The 22,395-nt window shown below is 42.6% G+C and overlaps 10 protein-coding genes across 10 annotated transcripts; 6 read left to right on the top strand and 4 right to left on the bottom strand. All coding sequences in view use genetic code 12, as the record gives it.

Moving 5' to 3' along the window:
- Window positions 1-231: 231 nt before the first annotated feature.
- On the top strand, window positions 232-2,226 carry CXQ85_003978 (uncharacterized protein; the record flags this gene model as incomplete). Its single annotated transcript, XM_025487610.1, has 1 exon — window positions 232-2,226. The coding sequence occupies one exon, from the start codon at window positions 232-234 to the stop codon at window positions 2,224-2,226; it is 1,995 nt and encodes a 664-aa protein (XP_025344626.1).
- Window positions 2,227-2,502: 276 nt separating this feature from the next.
- Window positions 2,503-5,349, top strand: SEC26 (coatomer subunit beta; the record flags this gene model as incomplete). The annotated part of the gene is made up of 1 exon (XM_025487609.1): window positions 2,503-5,349. One exon carries the CDS (start codon window positions 2,503-2,505, stop codon window positions 5,347-5,349), a length of 2,847 nt encoding a protein of 948 aa, XP_025344625.1.
- Window positions 5,350-5,420: 71 nt separating this feature from the next.
- Window positions 5,421-6,236, bottom strand: CXQ85_003976 (uncharacterized protein; the record flags this gene model as incomplete). Its single annotated transcript, XM_025487608.1, has 1 exon — window positions 5,421-6,236. One exon carries the CDS (start codon window positions 6,234-6,236, stop codon window positions 5,421-5,423), a length of 816 nt encoding a protein of 271 aa, XP_025344624.1.
- An 887-nt stretch (window positions 6,237-7,123) lies between these two features.
- On the top strand, window positions 7,124-7,582 carry NHP2 (snoRNA-binding protein; the record flags this gene model as incomplete). Its single annotated transcript, XM_025487607.1, has 1 exon — window positions 7,124-7,582. One exon carries the CDS (start codon window positions 7,124-7,126, stop codon window positions 7,580-7,582), a length of 459 nt encoding a protein of 152 aa, XP_025344623.1.
- Window positions 7,583-7,703: 121 nt separating this feature from the next.
- CXQ85_003974 (uncharacterized protein) lies at window positions 7,704-9,380 on the bottom strand (the record flags this gene model as incomplete). The annotated part of the gene is made up of 2 exons (XM_025487606.1): window positions 7,704-7,806; window positions 8,575-9,380. The coding sequence occupies 2 exons, from the start codon at window positions 9,378-9,380 to the stop codon at window positions 7,704-7,706; spliced, it is 909 nt and encodes a 302-aa protein (XP_025344622.1).
- Window positions 9,381-11,425: 2,045 nt separating this feature from the next.
- SEC9 (Sec9p) lies at window positions 11,426-12,763 on the top strand (the record flags this gene model as incomplete). Its single annotated transcript, XM_025487605.1, has 1 exon — window positions 11,426-12,763. One exon carries the CDS (start codon window positions 11,426-11,428, stop codon window positions 12,761-12,763), a length of 1,338 nt encoding a protein of 445 aa, XP_025344621.1.
- Window positions 12,764-13,540: 777 nt separating this feature from the next.
- Window positions 13,541-15,305, top strand: CXQ85_003972 (uncharacterized protein; the record flags this gene model as incomplete). Its single annotated transcript, XM_025487604.1, has 2 exons — window positions 13,541-13,718; window positions 14,602-15,305. 2 exons carry the CDS (start codon window positions 13,541-13,543, stop codon window positions 15,303-15,305), a joined length of 882 nt encoding a protein of 293 aa, XP_025344620.1.
- Window positions 15,306-16,097: 792 nt separating this feature from the next.
- On the top strand, window positions 16,098-17,379 carry CXQ85_003971 (uncharacterized protein; the record flags this gene model as incomplete). Its single annotated transcript, XM_025487603.1, has 2 exons — window positions 16,098-16,409; window positions 16,864-17,379. 2 exons carry the CDS (start codon window positions 16,098-16,100, stop codon window positions 17,377-17,379), a joined length of 828 nt encoding a protein of 275 aa, XP_025344619.1.
- Window positions 17,380-17,401: 22 nt separating this feature from the next.
- CAC2 (Cac2p) lies at window positions 17,402-19,212 on the bottom strand (the record flags this gene model as incomplete). Its single annotated transcript, XM_025487602.1, has 2 exons — window positions 17,402-17,533; window positions 17,629-19,212. The coding sequence occupies 2 exons, from the start codon at window positions 19,210-19,212 to the stop codon at window positions 17,402-17,404; spliced, it is 1,716 nt and encodes a 571-aa protein (XP_025344618.1).
- Window positions 19,213-20,013: 801 nt separating this feature from the next.
- Window positions 20,014-20,475, bottom strand: CXQ85_003969 (uncharacterized protein; the record flags this gene model as incomplete). The annotated part of the gene is made up of 1 exon (XM_025487601.1): window positions 20,014-20,475. One exon carries the CDS (start codon window positions 20,473-20,475, stop codon window positions 20,014-20,016), a length of 462 nt encoding a protein of 153 aa, XP_025344617.1.
- Window positions 20,476-22,395: the final 1,920 nt, after the last annotated feature.

The following is a 22,395-nucleotide window of genomic DNA, read 5'->3' as shown; positions in this document are numbered from 1 at the left end:
CAGGAAATAATGGATAGGGAAAAACGCTCCTCCAAATTTCTAGGGAGTCGGCTATCTTCCATCTTTGCTTCACTGGATTCGTCTCAGCATCAGCAGGAACATCACCAAGCCCGTTCTATTCACTCAAAACTGTCATCAGGAAGCCTTAACCCATTGGCCAAAACTCCACTTTCCAATACTTCTTCATCTCAATTGAGCGCTCCATCATTCCCGAAAGGTGTCAGGCATGGCATGGGCCACTCCTCAGAGCATTCATCTAATAAAACATCTTTCGAAGAACGAATACTCCATGACAATATTAACTCACCCGTTCCAACACGAAAACTTACTAGGAAACCGCCTCCTCCGGATGGAATTATAGATTCTTCGAGCATTCAGAGAAATCAGGAATTGAATGACGGCGCTCTGCTGCTCAACCCTACTGAATTGTCTGTGGTCGGGAAAGATAGAAGCCACATTGATGGTCTTGATGACATAATCGGTACTTTAGAGGACGAAATTCATCAAATGATGAAACCATCCTACGAATCTTTTTCGACACAGTATTCGCCCGCCAAAGAAGGGAACAGTGGCCAATATGAAAAGCATCCAGATTCTGTTGTTTCGGACGATACTGAGGTATATGAGCATAAAAATAGCATTGAGCATCCAGATTTACCCTCAGCATCCAAAACATTCCAGAAAAAAATGACATCTGCAGATTGGGGCTCCGGTGTCAGTCAGCCCACATCCCAATCTGATGGTGATGACGCCGGCTATGAAAACCTTCGCAATTCTAGCTCTTTCATTGAAAAGAATAAGAGCTTCCTGTCTGGTATACACTCGCCAAACCATTCAGACGCAAACCAATTTCCGAAAGGCATGGAAGCAGCTAGTATTAGCGGTTTTCCAAATGCTCATGCATCTCTGGCGAGTGTAGACAGCCTTCACTTCTTAGACGCTGGTGGAACTTATTCAGGTGAGCCGCTACATACTGTTGAGACTACAGGCTCTTCCTTAAGAAGTAATGTTCTAAGCACAACTGACTCGCAATTCAGTATCAGCCTGCCTAACCGTATTGTTAGCTATGACTCAAAGGGCACGCCAGAGTCAAGTAGCCGTGCTGCTATCACTTCGAGTCATTCTGTCAACTATGAAGATTCTTCTTCGCTTCCACAATCTACATATCCCACAGAGCTCCTCCATGAGGTTCTCACTACGGGAACTGGAGGTGGAAGCACTGCCAACAATTTGAGCAACCCAGCCTTGGGTAGGGCACAACCTTCGACAAGGTCGATCCCAACGTATTCACCGCGGACTCCACTTAAAACATCCAATACCTTCACATCAATTGCCAGTGATGCTAGCTGCCCGAAAGGTCTGCCCTCGATGACCAGTGCCAACACGTTCCATAGAAAATCGCTGTCTATGAGTTCAATTTTTAGCTCTAACTCAAATAGGCACATCACATTGGGTACATTGAAGAAGTCTATAACGCTACGACCTGGAGAAGGGGAGCGCTCCAACTATGTGCAATCAATTCGACGCAACGCTGGAACATCGTATAATGACTTGGGTCCAGAGACGTGGAAATTGCCTGTCGGAATTCTTCCAGTTGACAAGCGACAGCTTCTTCCCACAAACGACAGATATAACCGTTTGCGTGGCAACAGAAAAAATCAATCAAGCGGCGTTGGCTTGAAGCACGGTCACTTAGCACCTCGACTACTTGCTGCAGAGGTTGACGAATCTGAGGGACTGAATAAGTTTGGCTCATTGGGAAGGTCAAGCACATTCCAGAGACATGACAAAAAAGATGTCAGTGCAGTTGCACTGTCGAGACTGTCCATTCCATCAACCGTTGTTTCACGTGGGAACCTGCTTAGGCAAAATAGCAATGCACCATCGCGAGCTGGCTCAATTGCTGGGTCATTCCTGAGCTCAATCATGGCTTCAACTGATCCGTCGACTCCCAAGAGAAATTCGGGTATTCATAATGGGTACCAGCCCATGATATCAAGGCATGCCCTGACATCATCTCGAATGTCTGTCGGTAGTATCAGCGATGGTCGGCTCGTCGAGGGGTACTATCAACACCCAGGTTACCGCTACGAAGAAGAAGTTGAAAACACCGAGGGAATCAGCCCGTCCACCGAAAGAACTATGCATCACGATTCTGATGAAGATAACGATGAAAAGCCCCGGTTAGTACTCGCTAATCCTGATAGTGATAGTAGCGATGATTAGACAACAATTCGTCGGGCAACGAGGTAGTTAGAAAATGGCTGCAAAACAGAACATTAATTAGCAGTAGAGTAAGTCTTAGCCTTAAGGCGCACAAAAAAAAAAAGGTGATTTTAATCATGTGATCCGATTCTTCGCGATCCAACCTTTCCACCCAGGTGTTAATATCCAAAAAATCTCAAAACATCTTTGGTTGAATAAGCAAATCTTCCATTGAACCGTTGTTGTTTGCCAAAGATTAATCGAGGCGCATAGGAAGTTCGGATCAATTGGGAAAGTATGTCGGACGCTGGTTATATGCTCATCTATGAGCCCAACACCGCGTCAAAAACCACGGTGTCGGAATTGAAGACGCTCTTGGAGAAAAGCAAGGATGAAGTGAAAATTCTGGCCATGAAGCGTATCATCACAGCGGTATTAAATGGTGACCCGATGCCAGAATTGTTGATGCACATCATCAGGTTTATCATGCCCTCCAGAAATAAGGAATTGAAGAAGTTGTTGTATTTCTACTGGGAAGTTTGCCCCAAGTTGGATAACCAAGGCAAAATGAGGCATGAAATGATTTTGGTGTGTAATGCCATTCAGCATGACTTGCAGCATCCCAATGAATACATTAGAGGAAATACGTTGCGTTTTCTTTGCAAGTTGAGGGAACCAGAATTGTTGGAAACATTGATTCCAAATGTGCGTCAATGCTTGGTTCACAGGCATGCCTATGTAAGGAAAAACGCCATCTTCGCGCTTTACTCCATTTACAAGGTATCTAGTCATCTTATTCCTGATGCTCCTGAGTTGATCTACAGCTTCTTGGTTGAAGAATTTGACTCCGTTTGTAAAAGGAATGCTTTTGTTTGCTTGAGCGACTTGAACAGGGATGCTACTTTACTGTATATCCAGGAGAACATCTATCAGATTGAGACATTAGACCCTCTCTTACAGTTGGCCTTTGTCGAATTCATAAGAAAAGATGCTCAATCTGCAGCTAACTTGAGACAGCAGTATGTTCTTTTGATTTCAGAGATCATCGAATCGTCTTCCAATGTTGTGGTGTACGAAGCAGCTATTACATTGGTGTCATTATCCGCCTCTGCGGAATCAATGGTCTTGGCTGGTAATAAGTTCGTTGAACTTGCCACGAAAGAGGCCGATAACAACGTGAAAATAATCACCTTGGAGCGCATCAGTGAGTTGAACAAAAAAAATCCCGGAGTCTTGCAGGGTTTATGCTTGGATATATTGGGAGTGTTATCTACTCAGGATCTTGGTGTTCGCAAGAAGGCTCTTGATGTGACGTTGCAGTTGATAACAAGCAGAAATGTGGAGGATGTCGTCAAGTTGCTCAAGAAAGAGTTACAGAAGGCTTCCTCTGCAAACGAAGACAATGCCGCAGAGTATAGACAGTTGTTGGTTAACGCCATACATAAGCTTGCTATCGATTTCAGTGAGGTGGCGACGAATGTTATTGATTTACTTTTAGAGTCAATCGGCGATCTCACCAATGCCGCTGCTTATGATGTCGTGACGTTTGTGAAGGAGGTTGTTGAGAAATTTCCTGATTTGCGGGAATCTATTATTCACAAATTGATCAAGAGCTTAGCTGATATTAAATCGGGTAAGGTATTCCGTGGAGCATTCTGGGTATTGGGAGAATACTCATTAAGTGAGCAATCTATCAAAGATGCTTGGAAATTCGTCAGATCAAGTGTTGGCGAAGTTCCAATTTTGGCAAGTGAGAAAAGGCAGCTCGAGGGATATGAGGAAGATGATGCAGAAGAAGGTGAGGACCAATCAACGAGCAAGGTCAAGAAAGGTCCTGTGGTTTTACCTGACGGCACATATGCTACTGAAAGTGCATTGAGTGCCACCAATGTCTCAAGTGAGGACGAAGATGCCTTGCGGATCCGTAAGCTCATTTTAGGTGGAGACTTTTATTTGGCATCCGTTTTGGCTTCTACTCTCGTGAAGTTTGTGTTGAGATTAGGGCGTCTAGAAACCGCTGATAAGCATCTCAACGCGTTGAAGGCTGAGGCCTTGTTGATTATGGTCTCCATACTAAGAGTTGGAGAGTCTAACTTTGCTGTGAAAAAGATCGACGAAGATTCTGCGGACAGGATTTTGGCATGTATAAAATTCTTAACCGACGACCAAGACCATGAACTTATTGAGAAAGGTTTCTTGGAGGACACAAAAGACGCCTACAGGAGCCAGGTTCAAACAGCACAAAAGAAGCAGGCAGAGGCCGATGCCAGAGACTTACACCATAATGCAGAGCACGTTGATGATGCTATTACTTTCAGGCAGCTTGACAAAGATGGGGGCTCCTCGGAAGCTCTTGGTGATGATCTTAATGCTGCTTCAGGCGTCGTCTCTAAAAAGGAGGCATTATCATCAAGGCTCAACAAGATTTTACAGTTGACTGGATTTTCTGATCCAATTTATGCGGAAGCATATGTCAAAGTTCATCAGTATGATGTTACCTTGGAGGTCTTATTGGTCAATCAAACAACTAACACTTTGAGAAATCTTTCAGTCGAATTTGCTACATTGGGAGACTTGAAGGTCGTTGACAATGGTGCCACGGCCAACATTGGGCCCCACGGGTTCTACAACCTATCAGTCACCATCAAGGTTACTAGTGCTGATACTGGTGTAATTTTTGGTAACATCGTGTATGACGGACAACACTCAGATGATTCTACGATTGTCATTCTCAATGATGTTCATGTGGACATAATGGACTACATCAAGCCAGCTACTTGCACTGAAAGTGCCTTCCGTAAAATGTGGAACGAGTTTGAGTGGGAAAATAAGATCACAATTAAGTCAAAGAAGGCGTCATTAAAGGAATACCTAGATGATTTAATGGCTGGAACCAACATGAATTGTTTGACACCTGGCGCCATCATCGGAGAAGAGTGCCACTTTTTGGCTGCCAATCTTTACTCTCGTTCTTCCTTTGGCGAAGATGCATTGGCAAACTTGTGTATTGAGAGACTGGCTGAGGGCACAATTATCGGGCACGTTAGAATAAGGTCGAAGGGTCAGGGCTTAGCTTTGTCTCTTGGTGATCGCGTTGCATCCATTTCACGGAAGTCCAAAGAATTAGAAGTCTCTCGTGTGTAATGTATACGATGGAGCCCTTAGTCCTACATGCTTTCCCCTATAGTTGTTGGAGAAACGAAGGAAATGCTCACTTAGCTCTCAGAAACACCACTAAGATGATTCATATTATAAATAAAATTCAAGACCCCTTCTTTAGCTGTCTGCAGCAGCGCGTCATTCTCAGTCGTTTCGAACAAATGATCGTAGTCGTGCAGTCTAATCGTGGGCAAAACTTTTATGTTTCTCTCGTCCTTGTATTTCTTAAATGGAAACTGGGTGCATAAATCCCTTGCGGTGTTCATCACGTACAGCAAATCGCCCTTCAATGTCACAATATTCAAATTATGATTACAATCGTATTCGGAGAAATCGCAATATGTTTTCTTTGCCGCAAAAGCCTCAAGCAGTGACTCCCTTGCTTCTAGCAAAATGTCGATCTTGTAATTTTGCGACTTGAGCGTGTAAGACTGATTATTCAAAAGATTGTTTAAATCGCTTGAAATTACAAAGCTTAAGTATGCTAATGCAGCCAGAATTTGGCTCACGGTCCCGTATAAAGTCACAATGCGGTCGACACTATATGGACTGCTTTCAGAAAATGAAACAGAGCTGAGGTCAAAATCTAGCATAAGTGTGTTTTGAATATCTGGACTAAGCTTTTGACACTCGGAATTCCCAAGCAATACCCTCATAAAACTAGAATGCAGCCTGCTATCCTCCTCATACATTGTCTTTCTTAAGTGAGCCTTAACTTTCCCGGGCTCCACGATACTTTTGGAAGATTCGGGAATAGTCGGGTTTTCGAGAAGTAGCGGCTTATATGTTTCAGTTCCACTGATTGCTCCATCGTTTCTGCGCTTCCTGTCCTTATGGTTGCGTAAATTGCTTCTTTGTCCCTTTTGGTACATAGTGGTGTTTCTGAGATGATTAGATGGAATGTTTTATTGAGAAAGCTTGTCCAATCAATTATCTTGCATATTCAGTTTGAAGATTGCTGTTTCGTCTAAAAAATGCCTAAATGACTAAATGGACAGCTGAAGGACAACACAGGATTACAGGGTTCGAAATACTTATGGATCATGGCAGAAGTACTACGGTCTGATGTACAGATGTTGTGCACGTGACCTTAAGCTAACTTCAATCCTTTCGTCTAGGGAAATTTCTTTTGGAGCAAAAGATAATTTAGATTACTCGGCTTAGGCATTGACAAGAAGCCTTGAGAAGCATCGAATAAAATTTTGAAACTTCCAGTATTTTGTAAGAGTTTGTCCATAGAGTACCCAGACGGGTTCAATGTCTGGTCTTTCCAGCTCCTTAATATTATCTTTTTTTTTTTCTATCTAAAGATTCTTATAAAAAAGGAAATGTATTTGATTTATTATTACTTTTGTTATTAGTACCTTCTTTTTGGTTTCCTTGCTCAGTCGTTAGATATGAAGAGGCTCTTGAAGGATTTGACATTAACATTCGCAAGTTTTGCGATTTTTCGCATTTTATCGCAAAGTTAGGTACTTGAGAGTGAAACTTCTTTCGATTAAAAAATGAAAACAAAGAATTGATAGAAAAACAAGATTAAAAAAGATGAATTCGAGTTTAAAGAATATTTTTTCGGAATAAAAAAGTAAAATTGATGTTATAAGCAAGAAAGACGAGTGATTTGCAACTGGTATGATTCTCGCTCATAGTGAAGTGTAGGCGCACCGATCGAGGTCTAGATCCGTACACCTCAACATCTCATCTCTTGAAAATTTAGTCTACCTTGAGGTCATCAAGCACTAAGTACCCAGAGAATAACATGTCAAAGAAGGACAAGGTCGAAGAAAGCGGCGAGGACAACTATGATAAGCGCATGGCAGCTGTTTTGCCTTTTGCCAAACCACTTGCATCTAAGAAGGTGAACAAAAAGGTTCTTAAAACCGTGAAGAAGGCATCTAAGGCAAAGCATGTCAAGAGAGGTGTTAAAGAAGTGGTCAAAGCGTTGAGGAAAGGTGAAAAGGGACTCGTTGTAATTGCAGGGGACATATCCCCTGCTGATGTCATCTCTCACATACCTGTTCTTTGTGAGGATTCGTCTGTTCCATACATTTTTATCCCATCCAAAGAGGACTTGGGTTCAGCTGGAGCAACCAAGAGACCCACATCATGCGTCTTTGTTATTCCAGGTGGCGGAAAGTCGAAGAAAAACTCCGACAAGGCCGACGATTACAAAGATTCTTACGATGAGCTTGTGAAGGAGATCACGTCCTTAGAATAATCATACAGAAGGGAAGGTTGGTCAGACTTGCTCTTGTAGCGATCTGCAAATTGGATATGTAATATATTGGCATCTATATCATCAAATTACAAAGAAAAGTTAAAAGTCACAGACGTCGTAATCACGGTTGCTTAACATAATGCGAGACAGAGGCGCCAACCACCCCTTCGTCAGAATTGGCATCGTCAAAGTTCGCCTGCTTATACTCTTTCAAATTCTTATCCCTTATAGTTAGTCTCCAGGCAATAATCGTCATGACCAATCCAAAACTAGCAAGACACGCTGTATATGTAAAACCGATGAAGTATCTTGGCTTGTCCGAAGTATTCCATACAAAAATTGGTGTCCATGCGCCAGTGACATAGGCCAATGTATTTGTGGCAACAACAACGAAATTTCTTTTCATATCATCCTCGAATAAAAGTCGGTTCACCCAAGAAAATATGAAAGGTTGTCCGTAGGATGTAGGAACTCCAACAAGAAAGTAAGAGAACCAATGTAAACCTCTCGGGATATGCCAACGTGAGAGAAGAGCACAACCGATGATTAAACATATAAAATAGCTCATCACATAAAAGTGATTCTTTTTTCCCCCAATGAAATTATGGCTGTAGGCTAAGATCAACGTTGTGCCAATTCCACAAGCAGTAAGTATAGCGGGATAGGTATTGTATTTGTCAGGAGATAATCCGAGATCAAGTTTCATCCAGGTTTGAAAAGCAGGCTGTGCGTTAGCATGGCATGTATTGTTGTAAGCTAAAAACAACAACGGAAAGACGTAAATGTGCCAAGTGTTGAAGAAGCCTTTAATCTTTTCGAACAGGTATCTTTCCCTCGTATTTAATTGAGCACCTATCCGTCTTCTTCTCTCCAAGCCTACCAACCGATCCTCTTTTGTGAAATAAAAAGCATCTGTGGTACTAGGTGTGTTCGGATCAACAATCATAGTATAGATCCCTACTGGAAAAGAAATGACCGCATCAAGAACGAACATCCATTTAAAAGGAGGCATGGAAGAATGATTGAAATGCTTCAACACTGCTAGCTGTAATGGACCAGAAATCAATCCTGCTGCATTTCCGGCCACAGCGAAATACGCCGATCTAGTCGAGAGCTCAGATGCCGAGTAATTACTACCCACCAAGTATTCTAAGCCTGGGAAGTAGCCTGACTCCAAAAATCCAAGAAAAAATCTCACAGCATAGAGGGAATTGATATCTTTGCAAGTGATCATTAGTAATGTTAGCACAGCCCACAGAATTTCGAGCCCACCTAGGTAATAACGTGCCGAAATCCTATGCAAGATCAAATTCGAAGGTATTTGGCCAATGATATACCCAATTGTCCAGAGGGTGATGAGATAGTTGTATTGATTTTGGTTCATCTGATAGTACTCATCCATACCATTAACATAGGCGGTGGTGATATTCGACTGATTTAAGTTCTTTATGAAATATCCTAACATCGATGAACTAAGAAGAAAGAAGTCCAATTTACAGAGATACTTCTGCTCTTTTGGATGCTTGTTAGTTCCATCCCAGAAAAACTGCTTTACTTTGAAGCTTGTAGACGTTTCTCTATATTGCACTTCCTCCGGGCTGAGCTTGAGATCAAGATCGATGTAGGGCTCATCGATGTCTAACGGTCCCTCCTCGATCACATAGGTACGATCCTTATTGAGACTGCTCTTTGAATTATGATCAGACAACAGAGGAGACAAATCTTCATTCACGATCTTTCTTGTCTCAGTAATTTCTGGACCCTCAAGTTCCCTCTTGAGTTTGCTCCAAAATCCCATCTTCGTGTACCTTATTTTCTATTAGAAGACTTAACTTTTCTTTTATAATAAATTTGGTATGTCCGAGGTTAGCCATCGATGGCAAACGGATCTAATGCATTTAAGTAATGATAATGGCTGCGAAAAGGTGTGGTTCTGTGTAATTAATCCACACTTGAACATCAGGGGTAAAATTACGTGCTGGCGGGACAGAGCAAATTCAATGTAGATGCTACACATTAAAGCTATTCTATACATACTGTGGCTAGTATCAATGCAACGAAACCTATATTGTATCGTCACACGTGAAGTACTCGAGATTGATAAGATTGATTGTGTAACGCCATATCCAACGCTTGAGCTAAAAAACAATCAGCCTAGAGCCTTGTGCTTAATAAAACAGTCGGCTTTCCAACAAATGGGCCTTTTTTATTGGAATTTTTTTTTTAAAGAGCTTGTCTTTTAGAAGAAAGGGATGCAGACGAATTATAATCGTGTGGTAAAAGTACCCTACTAACTCACTCGAGATGAACACTCTGCAATTCGCGAAATTGCACGTGGATAAAGACATGCCACTGTCTCATTTATGCGGGACGTCTTGTCTTGAATTCAGGAATATGTGAGATAGGAAACAGAATTTGACAAATGATACTGGCTCCATAGAACCGTTTCTTTTGCGAGTTTGGAATCATGTTCCCAAAGTTCTAGTGAGCGACACTCCTTAAAATTGAAAAGCTGAGCTTTATCAAAACCAAGTCTTGCGACTTGTGTCTATACACCGTTTACTGAATGAGTGTCCCAATGTAATCCATTTAAATGCCGCTTTAAGAACGAGCTTTATATCGAGCTAATCGTACAACGCTTACGATTATTCGTGATATAGATTCCGTCTTCTCTCGATCTTCTTCATCATTGCCTCATTGGGCTGTGTTCAACTGAGACCTGCAGTATATTTACCAAAAGATAACTGAAAGCACAGTGTCTGGTTCGCCAATCTTCAAAATTCCTTCCAAAAAGCTTCATCTCTAACTATTGCATCCTAAGTTCGAAAATGACCGAACAAGACTCTTCTTATTTTCTCATAATCAAATGATTTCCTCTCTATGGGCTATGATGAACATGAGGGCCAATGTATACAACTCTCATACTTTCTCGTTCATTGCTATCAGAGAGGCATCGATCATCAGAGCAGTGACTTAGAGACATATAATATAGTCATGCCATAGCTCTGAATCGACTATTACCCGAGGGTTAGACGGTTAAACCCGTAGCCAAAAGTTTGAAATTAAGTCTACGAGGGCCCCCTCATCATATTAGAACTCAAACCAACAGCGGTAAAATCGTGGTTGTTATTATCACCAGGGCCATGAAGGTAACCACAAGGACATTCTGTCGCTGTCATTGAAGTATCCATCTTGCTATCCTCCTCATCCACTTCGTGAATACTCAGAGAAGATTCGAAGGTAGGCTCCGTATTTCTCCCCACCTCCTCACTACTATTCAACCTTCGACGTTTGACGTCCCTGATCCCATATCGTGGCGGCAGTTCACCAGTTGCTATCATTGGACTTACTCCTTTTATTGTGGAGAATGGGTTCAACAAAACGAGGCATCACGACCTGGGATACGCATGCGATGCCCTTATTCGAAAATGCAGGAACATACAAATTCATGACAGCGAGACACCAATTATAACAAGTTCATGCAGCGTAGAACATCGAAATATCGTCCAATTTTGATCTATGATAATCTGTGATCAAAATGTTCCTCTTATATTAAATGGAAATCTCATAAGACACCCTCTCCCGCTCAAAAAGTTGCATTCGGGTACCAAAATCGGATTGCTTTCAACAATGCTCTTTGCAAATCGTGGCATTGACAGGTAAGTGAAGCTTGGTCTTGATCCTGTCAGCTTACTTTAACACAGCCGTAGCAATAAAACCATGACAGTGAATATGTATCCAATATCGCTTGGTCACGATGTCTCTTCCTGTGTACAATCGCACAGCCTAAGGAACACACTGTCACACTAAGAATCCGATTGAGATAACTACTACTCGCTCAACATGGGGTTAAAGAAAATGTTCAAAAAAAAGGATCCAACTGAGGAGGAGTTGGTGGACACGATGCAAAAGGTTGGTATCACCACTAAAACAGCTAATAATCGGCAAGAGAAGTTTGGTGCTTTTAGACAGTACGCCCAAGAAAGACAAGGTGTAAAGCCGGGAGCAGCACCACGTAACCCTTACGCAAATATGGCTGACTCACGAGCTAATCCTTATGCCACTGAAGATCTGACGAGTGCACCCTCATCTAACGGAAATCCCTACGGAGAGCAGACACATGCTGATTACACAAGTCAAAGGCAGAATCCATACGCCAAACCTGCGGAACTGTCCCGCTCCTCATCGTCAACGAGAACATCTCAAGTACGTCTGCAACTGTCCAAAGGATATGCATCTGAACTGCCTGGTGCTAGTGGAGCTTCCAGAAACAATCCTTATGCATCTCATTCAACCAGGACGAGAGCTGATGACGAACTGACCCTCGATCTCAATGCGATACCGACTGGAAAGACCTTTTCTGGGCCTAACAGATCGAACAATCAACAAAGAGATGTGGATACCTTAGATTTAAATGCGGACCCCGATGAAGAAGATCTAAATCTTGAAGTTGATGATTTTCTACCGGAAGATGAACAGGTGAATTCTGAGGAGGAAGAAGTTGAAGGTATTAAACAGGATATCAGGTTTGTTAAGCAAGAATCGGTTGCCCTGACACGTAATACTTTACGCATGGCGCAAGAGGCTGACGCTTCAGGAACAAACACGTTAGGAATGCTTGGATCCCAATCAGAACGTCTCTTTAATGCCGAGCAAAACTTATTGCTTGCGGATACTCAGACCAAGATAGCCGATGATAAGGTGGCAGAGTTGAAACGCCTCAACAGATCGATTTTTATTCCTGCCTCGGGAAACCCATTCAACAGAAAATCACGCTTACGTGAACAAGAATCGAAGTTGAAGGCGCAAAAGGAGCAGGAGAAGTATCTTCGTGAAACAAATCGTCAAGGAGTGTACGCTAGTGAACAGCGTGTGAAGCAAGGTATCTCCAACAACTCCACACAATCTGATACCTATAATAGATATCAAGGAGAAAAACACTTACAGCAAGCTCAAAGATATCAGTTTGAGAATGATTCTGAGGATGACGAGATGGAGAAGGAATTAGCGTCTAACTTGGATCAAATTGCTTCTTACTCTAAAAAATTGCGAAGCACAGCTACTGTTATGGGTCAGGAGGTTGGGGCTCAAAATGATAGGTTAAGGAAAATTGAAGAGGATGCAGACCGCTTGGATATTAATGTCCATCTCAACAGTACCCGTTTGAACAACATCAGATAAATCGAAGAGATTGAGGAATTTCGATGACTGACGGTCATTCCTTGTCTATGGAGGCCAGTAACTCCTCGTCAAATTAATTGACTCATAAAGCGCTCCTCAATTATCTGGATATCTCACCTACCAGCTAGACTGAAATGTATCAGGCATCAGAATCCTCATTTACCATTTCTATTTCAGACTAGAAGAAGAAAGTAATGCGTCGGTGTTCCTTGCTACTTTATCACAGCGCATATGATATTTTTTCATAATTTCTTTACTCATATATATACCAAAACCGCCGAAATTTACCATATAAGCCCATTATGGTTCGGGTTGTATGTAATTGATAACTCGGAGTTTTATCATCCGACATTCCCAACAAGCCAACGACATAAAACACGCATCAATAAGTTCACAAAGAAGGTGAATGACTCGTTCCGGTAGACAACTCTTGCGCACACCACCAAAGCGCTGCGGCTTGCCCCAACATCAGCGGCTCTAAGTAGTCGAATCACAGCCGTCAGTGTAATATCTCAAAGATAAAGTGTGCAAAATTAACAAATGTGTAAAAGAGTTTCTCAAGAATATTGGTGCATTTGGCGGCAAAGCAATTCTACGATTGTGACCATGCACTGTATCTTGGAACATAAGCAACGCGGTTGTCTGGAAGTATTATCTTGCATATAAACAGTTGTAATCAGGACGATAGGAAATTCCTAGATCAAAAAATCACGATTCATATCAATTGCTCACCAGAGTTGAAATTCCACTTCTTTTGTACTTTCGTTGGTTTTCAATATGACTAATCATCAAATTAAGGAGTCGTTCCTTGTCGGGAGGGCGCTCCTAAACTTCACGTCCATCTTTGTTTCCCTAGGCGTGTTCTTATTTGGCTTCGAGCAAGGTTTGATGTCTTCACTCTTGACAAATACCTACTTCAAGGAGTACTACAATTATCCAAGCCCCACAGCTATAGGTACAATGATAGCTATATTAGAGATAGGAGCTTTGTTTTCTTCTTTCGAAGCGGGGAAAGTGGGAGATAAAATAGGTCGAAGACGAACTATCCGTTGGGGATCTTTTATTTTCGTCGTCGGTGGCTTGTTTCAAACCTTTTCGCCTGATATATATGTGCTAGGTTTTGGACGACTCATTTCTGGTATTGCCATTGGGTTTCTCACAACTATCATTCCATGTTATCAGTCCGAAATCAGTCCCCCTGATGACAGAGGCTTCTATGCATGTCTAGAATTTACTGGCAATATTGTAGGGTATTCCACAAGTATTTGGGTTGATTACGGATTCTCATTCATCGAGAATGATTTTCGTGGCGTTCGCCCTTATTTGTTCAGTGCGTAATGGGGTTTATGCTTTGGCTTGGGACCTTTGTGATAGTTGAGACACCGAGATGGCTCTTAGACCATGACCATGATGTTGAAGGTATGATTGTTATCAGCGATCTATACGCAGATGGCGATGTAGAGGATGAGGTCGCAAAAGTTGAATTTCGCCAAATCAAGGAGAGCGTCCTAATCCAGAGAATCGAAGGAGGTGAAAGGTCTTATCGCTATATGCTCACGCGGTACAAGAAACGAGTCTCAGTTGCGTGTTTTTCACAAATGTTCGCCCAATTGAATGGTATAAACATTGTTTCCTACTATGCCCCGATGATTTTGAAAGTGCCGGCTGGATCGGTAGACTGGCTATATTGATGACAGGAATCAATTCTCTTGTTTACTTGGCTAGTACAATACCACCGTGGTATCTAGTCGATGGCTGGGGCCGCAAACCATTACTCTTGACTGGTGCTGTTGTAATGGCTTTTTCCCTTTTCTCGATTGCCTATTCTTTATTTCTAGATGATACCTACACTCCTCAAGTTGTTGTTGCATTCGTCATCATCTTTAATGCAGCATTTGGAGCCTCATGGGGCCCAATTCCTTGGATGATGAACGAAGTTTTACCCAATTCTGTCAGAAGTAAAGGCGCTGCGATGTCTACGGCTACAAATTGGCTCTTTAATTTCCTTGTGGGTGAAATGACTCCAATTCTTTTGGATCTTATAAAATGGAGGACCTACTTGATACCAGGATTCTCGTGTGTGCTTTCGTTTTTATGTGTCCATTACTTGTTTCCTGAGACGAAGGGTTTATCCTTAGAAGAAATGGGTTCAATCTTTGACGATAACTCTTCCGTTTTTTCCTTTCATTCGGGATATGGATCTACTAATGATACAGAGTCCAGAAGAAGTGTTGAACCTTCGCAGTCAAGTGGCGAGACTCAGCCGTTGCATCAAACAGCAGCACAACTTGCCAGAAACCCGTCTTCCATGCGTAATGAACCTGAAGGCCTTATCACTGGCACACCACAGCTACCTCCATTGGGCGGTAATGACGCAAGTAAATCTATTAACTCTGGTACTTCAGGAGGTGGGGGGCTTAACGATGATGCAACTGAACCGCCGTCCTTCGAAGCTATCGTCAACTTTAAAAGACGCAAGAATGCGCAGTCGTGGTTTTCCTGGGCGCAGCAGAAGAGCGCAGACTATGAGCTGCTTTCATGAGAGGAGCCCATTTGTGCGAACCATAAGCTGCTTCTTTATAGTAAAGACCTAGAATTGAGTCAGTATTTGCGTAGCATCAACCAACTTTTTCCCGTTTAGTGTTTGCAAATGAAACTTTAGACTCTTACAAAACTAAGCCATTGGAAGCATATGAGAAGATTTCGCGCGAATCGAGACAGGTGATTTGATTATGTGAAACGAGTAGCTCGAGGCACACCATACTAGTCATGGATACCGCCAAGTATATATACGTGTTCTCAACAATGCTTCTACAAGTATCTCAAACAAATGCCTCAAATGGAAGACGAAAGACAACAAAAACGAGTATCAAAGATCGATTAGTTGCTCGCTTACCATCCATGTAGCCGATAAGGAGTTATGGTTTGTGCCTTATATGTTATTCATTCTTTTGTGACACAGCGTCTCCTTACATTTTAGTTATGCCTTCCATCCAATCAAAACGCGAATTCGCATGAAATGTATGCATAATGACGTATAGCCTGTGTGTAATTCAGGTACACGACGCTTGTTTACTGGATCTAAAGACATCGGATTGTTTTCTCAGTAAAAAAAAAATACAAAGCCCCCTACGCATTCCCGATTGGTGCACACATCGCCGTGCGTACTTAAAGCGAAGAATGTCCCAAAAACTTCTTACGCTAACTAAATTATCTATCATTGCTTTGTGAAAGGCACTTCAAAGTTTTAAAAGAACTCAACTATCAATTTGCCCATTTTCGAACAACAGCAGTCTCCAGAGTCTATTTTTCCAAGAAAATCACTCCAATCAAAATGTCGCTCCTTCTAGATACGTCAACAAGTTTTACTGCTACTCCTTCCGTCAGTTTCTTGCTGGGCCTAGAACCTATTGCGTCTAGCTCTTTGGGCATTAAAAACCCTTCCGCTACAGATTCACAAGCAGCGGCTCAATCCGTCAATGCCACTTTGCCAGGCTCTTCATTATCAAATTCAGCATCACATTCTAGTTCTGCCCCTATTAGCAACGCGTCAGAAACATCCCCAAGTGCTAGTGAAGTTTCTAGCGGTTCAAGCCGCGTCACCTTGAGTTCTACTGTGTTGATCCTGATGCTTACTTGTCTATTAGTTACCATGCTGCATATCTCATGATGAATTCATGACAGTTCGCTTTTTTCACAATTGTTCAGAGTGAGATACACTTTGGCGGTTTCATAATCAGGGTGGTCAGAATGATCGATGCCACGTAAGTGAGAAGCTGTTTGGGTGATCTCGTTTGTATTTTTACTCTATCATTGATCCGTATTCACAAAGAGTGCAAGCCTAGCACAAGCTATCCAAATAAACAGCGTTTATATTTTTAATCTCTGTAACATACAAAGTGGTTGTAGGATACCCGTTGAGCTTGTGGTGATGGCATGAAGTTCAAAGAGGCCCGTACACCTTTTGGTCGACTCACACTTACATATTTCTGTCAGCTAGCTAGGAAACCGTCATCATGGATAATTCCACCATCATATTCATAGTTACCCTCGTGGTAGCATTCGTTTTTTTACGCTGGCTTATCTCTCCAATTCCTCAGTCTGTTGCGGGAGAGTTCAACCTTCCCGATCCAGATGAAGCTGCGGACGAGAACGATAGGCCCAGGCCACAGAGAAGAAGGGGTGCTAGGGCCGTGAACGATTCCATGATAGAGGTAGTCCAAGCCATTGGCCCGCAATTAACTACTGATCAAATAAGGTATAGCTTGGAAAGAACCGGATCAGTAGAGGCGACTGTGGAGGAATATATGGCGAACGGAGCTTTACCGTCGCCTCCTGGGGAACCCTCTAGTGTCGCTCCTCAAGAAGCAGACATCCAACGACTGAAATCCAGTGACTCTCAGACATTGCTTGAGAAGTACGACGTGAGTGGCCGAGATGAGATACTAAACGAAGACGAACCCGATGTTACAGGAACTTGGGGCAAGGATAAGAAAGAGAGGTTGAACATTTTACAAAAGAGGAAGGAGAACATGATTATTCGTGCAAGGCAGAGGATGAAAGAATCTTTGAGCAATGATGTTGTCTCAGATGGTCTTACTATTGGAAAGAAATGATGACATGCTTTATTGAGGATGATTAGAAGATACTTGTGTAGGTTGAATACGTCTTTTCTTCATTGCTTCTCTTGTTGTATCCAAGGGCGTGACGGACTCCAGGGCGATGGGGTCCGATCGAATTTCTCTGAGTGGTGGCTCCATAAATTGTGATCTTAGGTCTTGCGTGCGTTTCAATTCTTCGCATGAATGAGCTCCAAACATAACCTCCGAATCAACCCTGGCCAGTGAAGTCTCTTCTGTATTTACAGTCAAGGAAGAAGCTTGCGTCTTCAGAGGATTCTTTTCAAGGGCACGCACCTCGGGGAATTGCTCGGAGGAGTCATTGGGTTCGTCGAATGCGAGAGAAGACTGCTCGGTCGGGTCAGGGATTGACTTCTTGGACTGCCCAGAATCAATCGATGACAACGGTTCCAGTGTTGCTTCTTCTGTAAAAATCTGTTTACCTTGCTGGGATATAGGTATCCCTAGTCTCTCAGTTATGAGTATAACGGAACAAAAGCCTTCCGCCGATGTAACTATAAGACTGCGTCCATCTCCAGACCAGGTGAGGTCGGTGATGGTTGAATAGTGCAAATTCTTCAGTAAACTAAGAGGTTTACCCTGTTGTGTGTCGAATATGAGCACTGAATTTTGTGTAGCAACGGCAAATATCATTTTATACGGTAGCGCAAACATCGATTGCTGCACAGTCGAATCCAATTTGTACAATGCTGGACTAAACTTCACTGCGACGGTCGGCTTAGTGAAGCCTGTGATATAGCATATGGGAGGATGATCAAAACCAGCACGTGTATAGATATACACTGTGTTCTGAAAAGATTCAGTGGCTTCATCATCTTCAGATGTCTCACCTTTCTTTAGAATGCCCAGGGGCGTAAGCAAGAGACTACCGTCCGGTGAGAATGCCAACCGTCTGAAAAAAGATTGCAAAGACTCAGAATGATAAAGGCTTGCGATCTTTGGTTGGCAACTGGACACCTTAGAAGAAGGTGTGACAAATTGAGTATAAGGTTGTTCATTGCATTCGCTCAGTGGATGTAAAACAAGAGAGTCTCTCCTATGCGGCATGGTGGAGGTCAATTCATCATGTGGCGACCTCTGAAGTAGCTGCCCGTTAGTGATGGGCAATTCTAACTTTGCAATATTTTGTACTAATGTCGGAATGATTTGCTGGTTACTACTAGAACAATGCTTACTGCCACTCGGCCCAGAGCCTGTCTTACCCGCTGTCAACCGATAGACATGAAGGGATCTGTCGGCACTCTGCGTGGCTAAGTATTCGTTCTTCGGATCCCATGAAATCCCTTGAACATAGTGATTATGATTCATAAGGTCTATTACTTTCGATCCAGAATGGACATCAAAGACACGAACAGAATTGTCCATAGAGCCCGTGGCAATATACTTCGAGTCTGGTGACCATGTGAGGTCGTAAACCTCAGAATTGGTATTAAATAGCTTTTCAACTCTCCAACTTTCTTTCAATTCATCGTCAGGGTTGCCAAAATCTTGTATGATCTCATCTGCTAGCACCCAGATAATGATCAAACCATCATCACTAGCAGTGGCTAAACGAAAACCAGAAGGGTCAAATCGTACAACATTTACCGCTTGAGAGTGCTTTCTTAACGTTGAAAGATATTGTACAGTTGTCGAACTAGCATCTAACACGTCCTTGGGTGTTGTAACTCTCCAAATTCGCACATTGTTGTCCCCACCACCAGTAGCTAATCTCGGGGATTCTGTGGATAATGACGGTTGAAAATCAGCAGTATATATGGGCTGATTATCGTCGTGCCAATGTACTGCAACCGTGGCAGCATCAATCATAGCTCACCCTTATTCAAGAAAGTTCAACAGTCTTACTGTTTCCCTCGCGTCCCGCACACATACACGCACGGACGCACACACTCACTGACACATACACACTCGCTCACTCACACCTAATAAAAAAAAAAAAAGAAAAGGCATACACTCAGGATGTAGAGAGAAAATGACAAGTTGAAATCAACATCTTACTCTAAGAAGCGCACGCATCTTTTGTAAACCTCTTTCGGAATATTCTGTCTCTTAATTTCTATACCAAACTGTCGAGTGTTGTGAACGTACAATTGTTGACTAGGAGAACATACGAAAGCTTCATGCACATTTGTTACTTGGTCATTTCAGTCTGTCTCTGAAGTTTGTTCATATTGGCGGTCAGCTGCAGCAGTTAGTCGAAGAAACCCACTGAGAACTCGATGCCTCATTTCGTATTAGTTTTCAATGTGGTGGTGGCAACATCTACCCCTTAGGCTTATCCTCACTATCCACGTACCAGCTTCCTAAAAGGTTAATCAGCTATACCGCAAGCCAATCACTATCTGCCATGAACAGAAAGAACGAGTGCGCTGTAAGACTACTTTATTAGTTCAGCAATCATAAACGCTTGCAAATAGATTGTCTCAAAGCCAGCCTCATCATGCTAATGCAACAAATCTATCCGACAACCCCCGAGCACACCTGGCATGAGGTAAATTCGACACATCGCCTGGTTCTTGGCAAGTAGCGAAATCTTTCATTCTCGAGGGCTGAATCACTATAGGATGTCTAGCTTAAGGCATTTCCCAGATCGTGCTACAGTGAAATCATTCAGAAGCTGAGCTTGAATTCTTTGTCTTCGTTTCTAACCTTGTACAAAAAACTTGAAATGATCTCATTTTCACGGCATGGGGCTCCTAAAAAGTGCTTCTGGCAATGAGATGCAACTTCTGGCTTTGAAATCCTTAGCATTTGAGCCGACCTCTTCGAAGTGTAAGTCTTCTTGCCGATCTCTGAACGCAAAATATCTTCGTTAGTCGTCTGAATTGGCAAAAGATTCAAAGAATATTTGCGGTTGTACGCTTCTAAGGCTTCCTTTGGAAGATTTAAAAAATCTAGCGGGTCCACCTTGGGCCTATCATGAGGGCCATTAGAGTGTATGTGTTTGGATAAAAGTTCTTGTTGGGCAGCAACGGCCACGGCATTTCGAGCCTTATTAGCCGACCTTGAGTTTGGTGCTGACTTTACGTCGGCATCGCTAGATATATCCTTGTTCTGGACCCTAGGTGGCATCTTTCTGGTATTCGATGTTGTATTTATTGTAAGGTTTTCCCATGATGCTAATTGATAGCGTGGTATGTATATACAGGCATGCACTGGGGCTTCTCTAGGGGTCTCCATTCGACGACGGGTACGCAAGCATTACTCTTAAACAGCAGTCTTAAGTATGATGTCTCGTCAGTTAGCTTTCATTCTAATATCTGCCTATGTTTAATCCTTCACTGCAGAAAGCAATTCTAGCTGTTTAGGTCAATAGTGTGGATATTCCTTAATGTGAACCATCATTGGTCAATTTTTTTTTTTTTTTTTGTTTTCTTTTTGGCTTCACGTTCAGATGCTTGGCTATTCCTACGAAAGTATGATGTTTGTTCCAAATAAAAACTCGGTTTTGAGCAAAGTGGTGAGACGCTAACTACGTTCGGTTGTCTACGAACCTTCAGAGCCAGTTGCTTTGTGTTTACTCCCCAAACTTGTAGCTGTCCTCAGCGAACATTTCAAACCATGATGCCACGGTAGCTCTAAGAACGACGCAACAGCAAAGGAAATCAAACTATTTAAGATTATCTTGGTAGGCTCTGTATGCTGTGGAAATATGCGAGTCGGTTCCATACTACATACGAGCTCCCTGAGCACTTTTACCACTTGACAACGGCTGCGCGCAATCCTATCGATGTATGCAACAAGTGTCTTCCCTTGGTGATATGAAAAGCTGCATAACCTTGTTTTGTCGTCCGCAAAGCCCATTAACTCTATCTTCTAACCTTTGCCTTGCATCTAGCTGATTCGAAATCTTGTACTTGTTGGGTGGAAAATTGCACATGACATAGAGAGCATGCCGGGCGGAAGATTGTCGCCGGATACCATGGTAAAGGTCCTCGTTAGACAATTCGGAGCCTTCTTTTCCCTCTCTCGCGGAAGAAAAATGTAGTGAACTTTACCTTATTGTCACTTGGGTGATACCAAAGGTTACCGTTGTGAAGTGAAACCCTAATTGTTGGTGTTTTATTTTTTTTTTTCTTCCATAATGCGCGTAGCTGCATGCGGTAAGAATTCAGCCAGCCCGCTTGATAAAACATTGACTTCTAAAAGCCTGATTTCAACAGAACGGTTTGAAAACCAGCTTTGGCTTGAAACTAGCGTCATGGATTTACATGCCAGGCAGCTGAATTTGTAAAAAGCGTTCATTTATTTGGTATAACCCGTGGGGTTTTCAGGATTCTACCTTGCGGGACGCAGCGGGATTGTCATGCATCAAGTGCATCGCGCATTAACCAGCCGCAGCTCCATGCGTTAGCACAGACCATCGATGTGACATCGAACTACTAAACTGGCAGCACTTGACAATGGCTTTTAAAGACGCAGACTCGCATCTTCGACCAGGTAATCCCTAATCAAGCTGCTTTACTGACTTAGATCCATGGCATATAGGACTGACCACTGTCCCCAGTATTGCTAGAAAAGAATGGAAAGAATAACAGAGTTCTCACACAACCCAAGCTGCAGAACATATTTTGGACTGGTACTTTCACTTCAGGATGCCTTGTTGATACTAGAGGGAACTCGCCGGAAAATATTGCCCGATGTCAAGAGGCGACTCAATGATGAAGAGAGGAAACAAATTTGTGCTGGGGCTGTATACGTCTGGAACGAGAGTGAATGTGGCATGAAACGATGGACTGATGGAAGAATATGGCTGGCCTCAAAGGTGAAGAGCCCTTTCTTGACATATCAAGAGTTTGATGAGACAAGAAAAGTCAAGAAAAATGGATTAACAAAGCAGATTTTTTCACTTACCACCAAGCAGAATGCAAAACTACATCTTATTGCCTACTACAATCCTACCGAAAGGTTGAAGGGCCATTTCGATGATGCTACACCATCCAAGGACCCTATACTTAAAACCTTATCTCTAGATCCTGAAATTTACCTGAA

Source organism: Candidozyma haemuli (assembly GCF_002926055.2).
Source record: "Candidozyma haemuli strain B11899 chromosome Unknown F_2014730914, whole genome shotgun sequence".
NCBI lineage: Eukaryota > Fungi > Ascomycota > Pichiomycetes > Serinales > Metschnikowiaceae > Candidozyma > Candidozyma haemuli.
The sequence above is the reverse complement of the archived record's forward strand: the minus strand, read 5'-3'. Positions and strand labels throughout refer to the sequence as shown.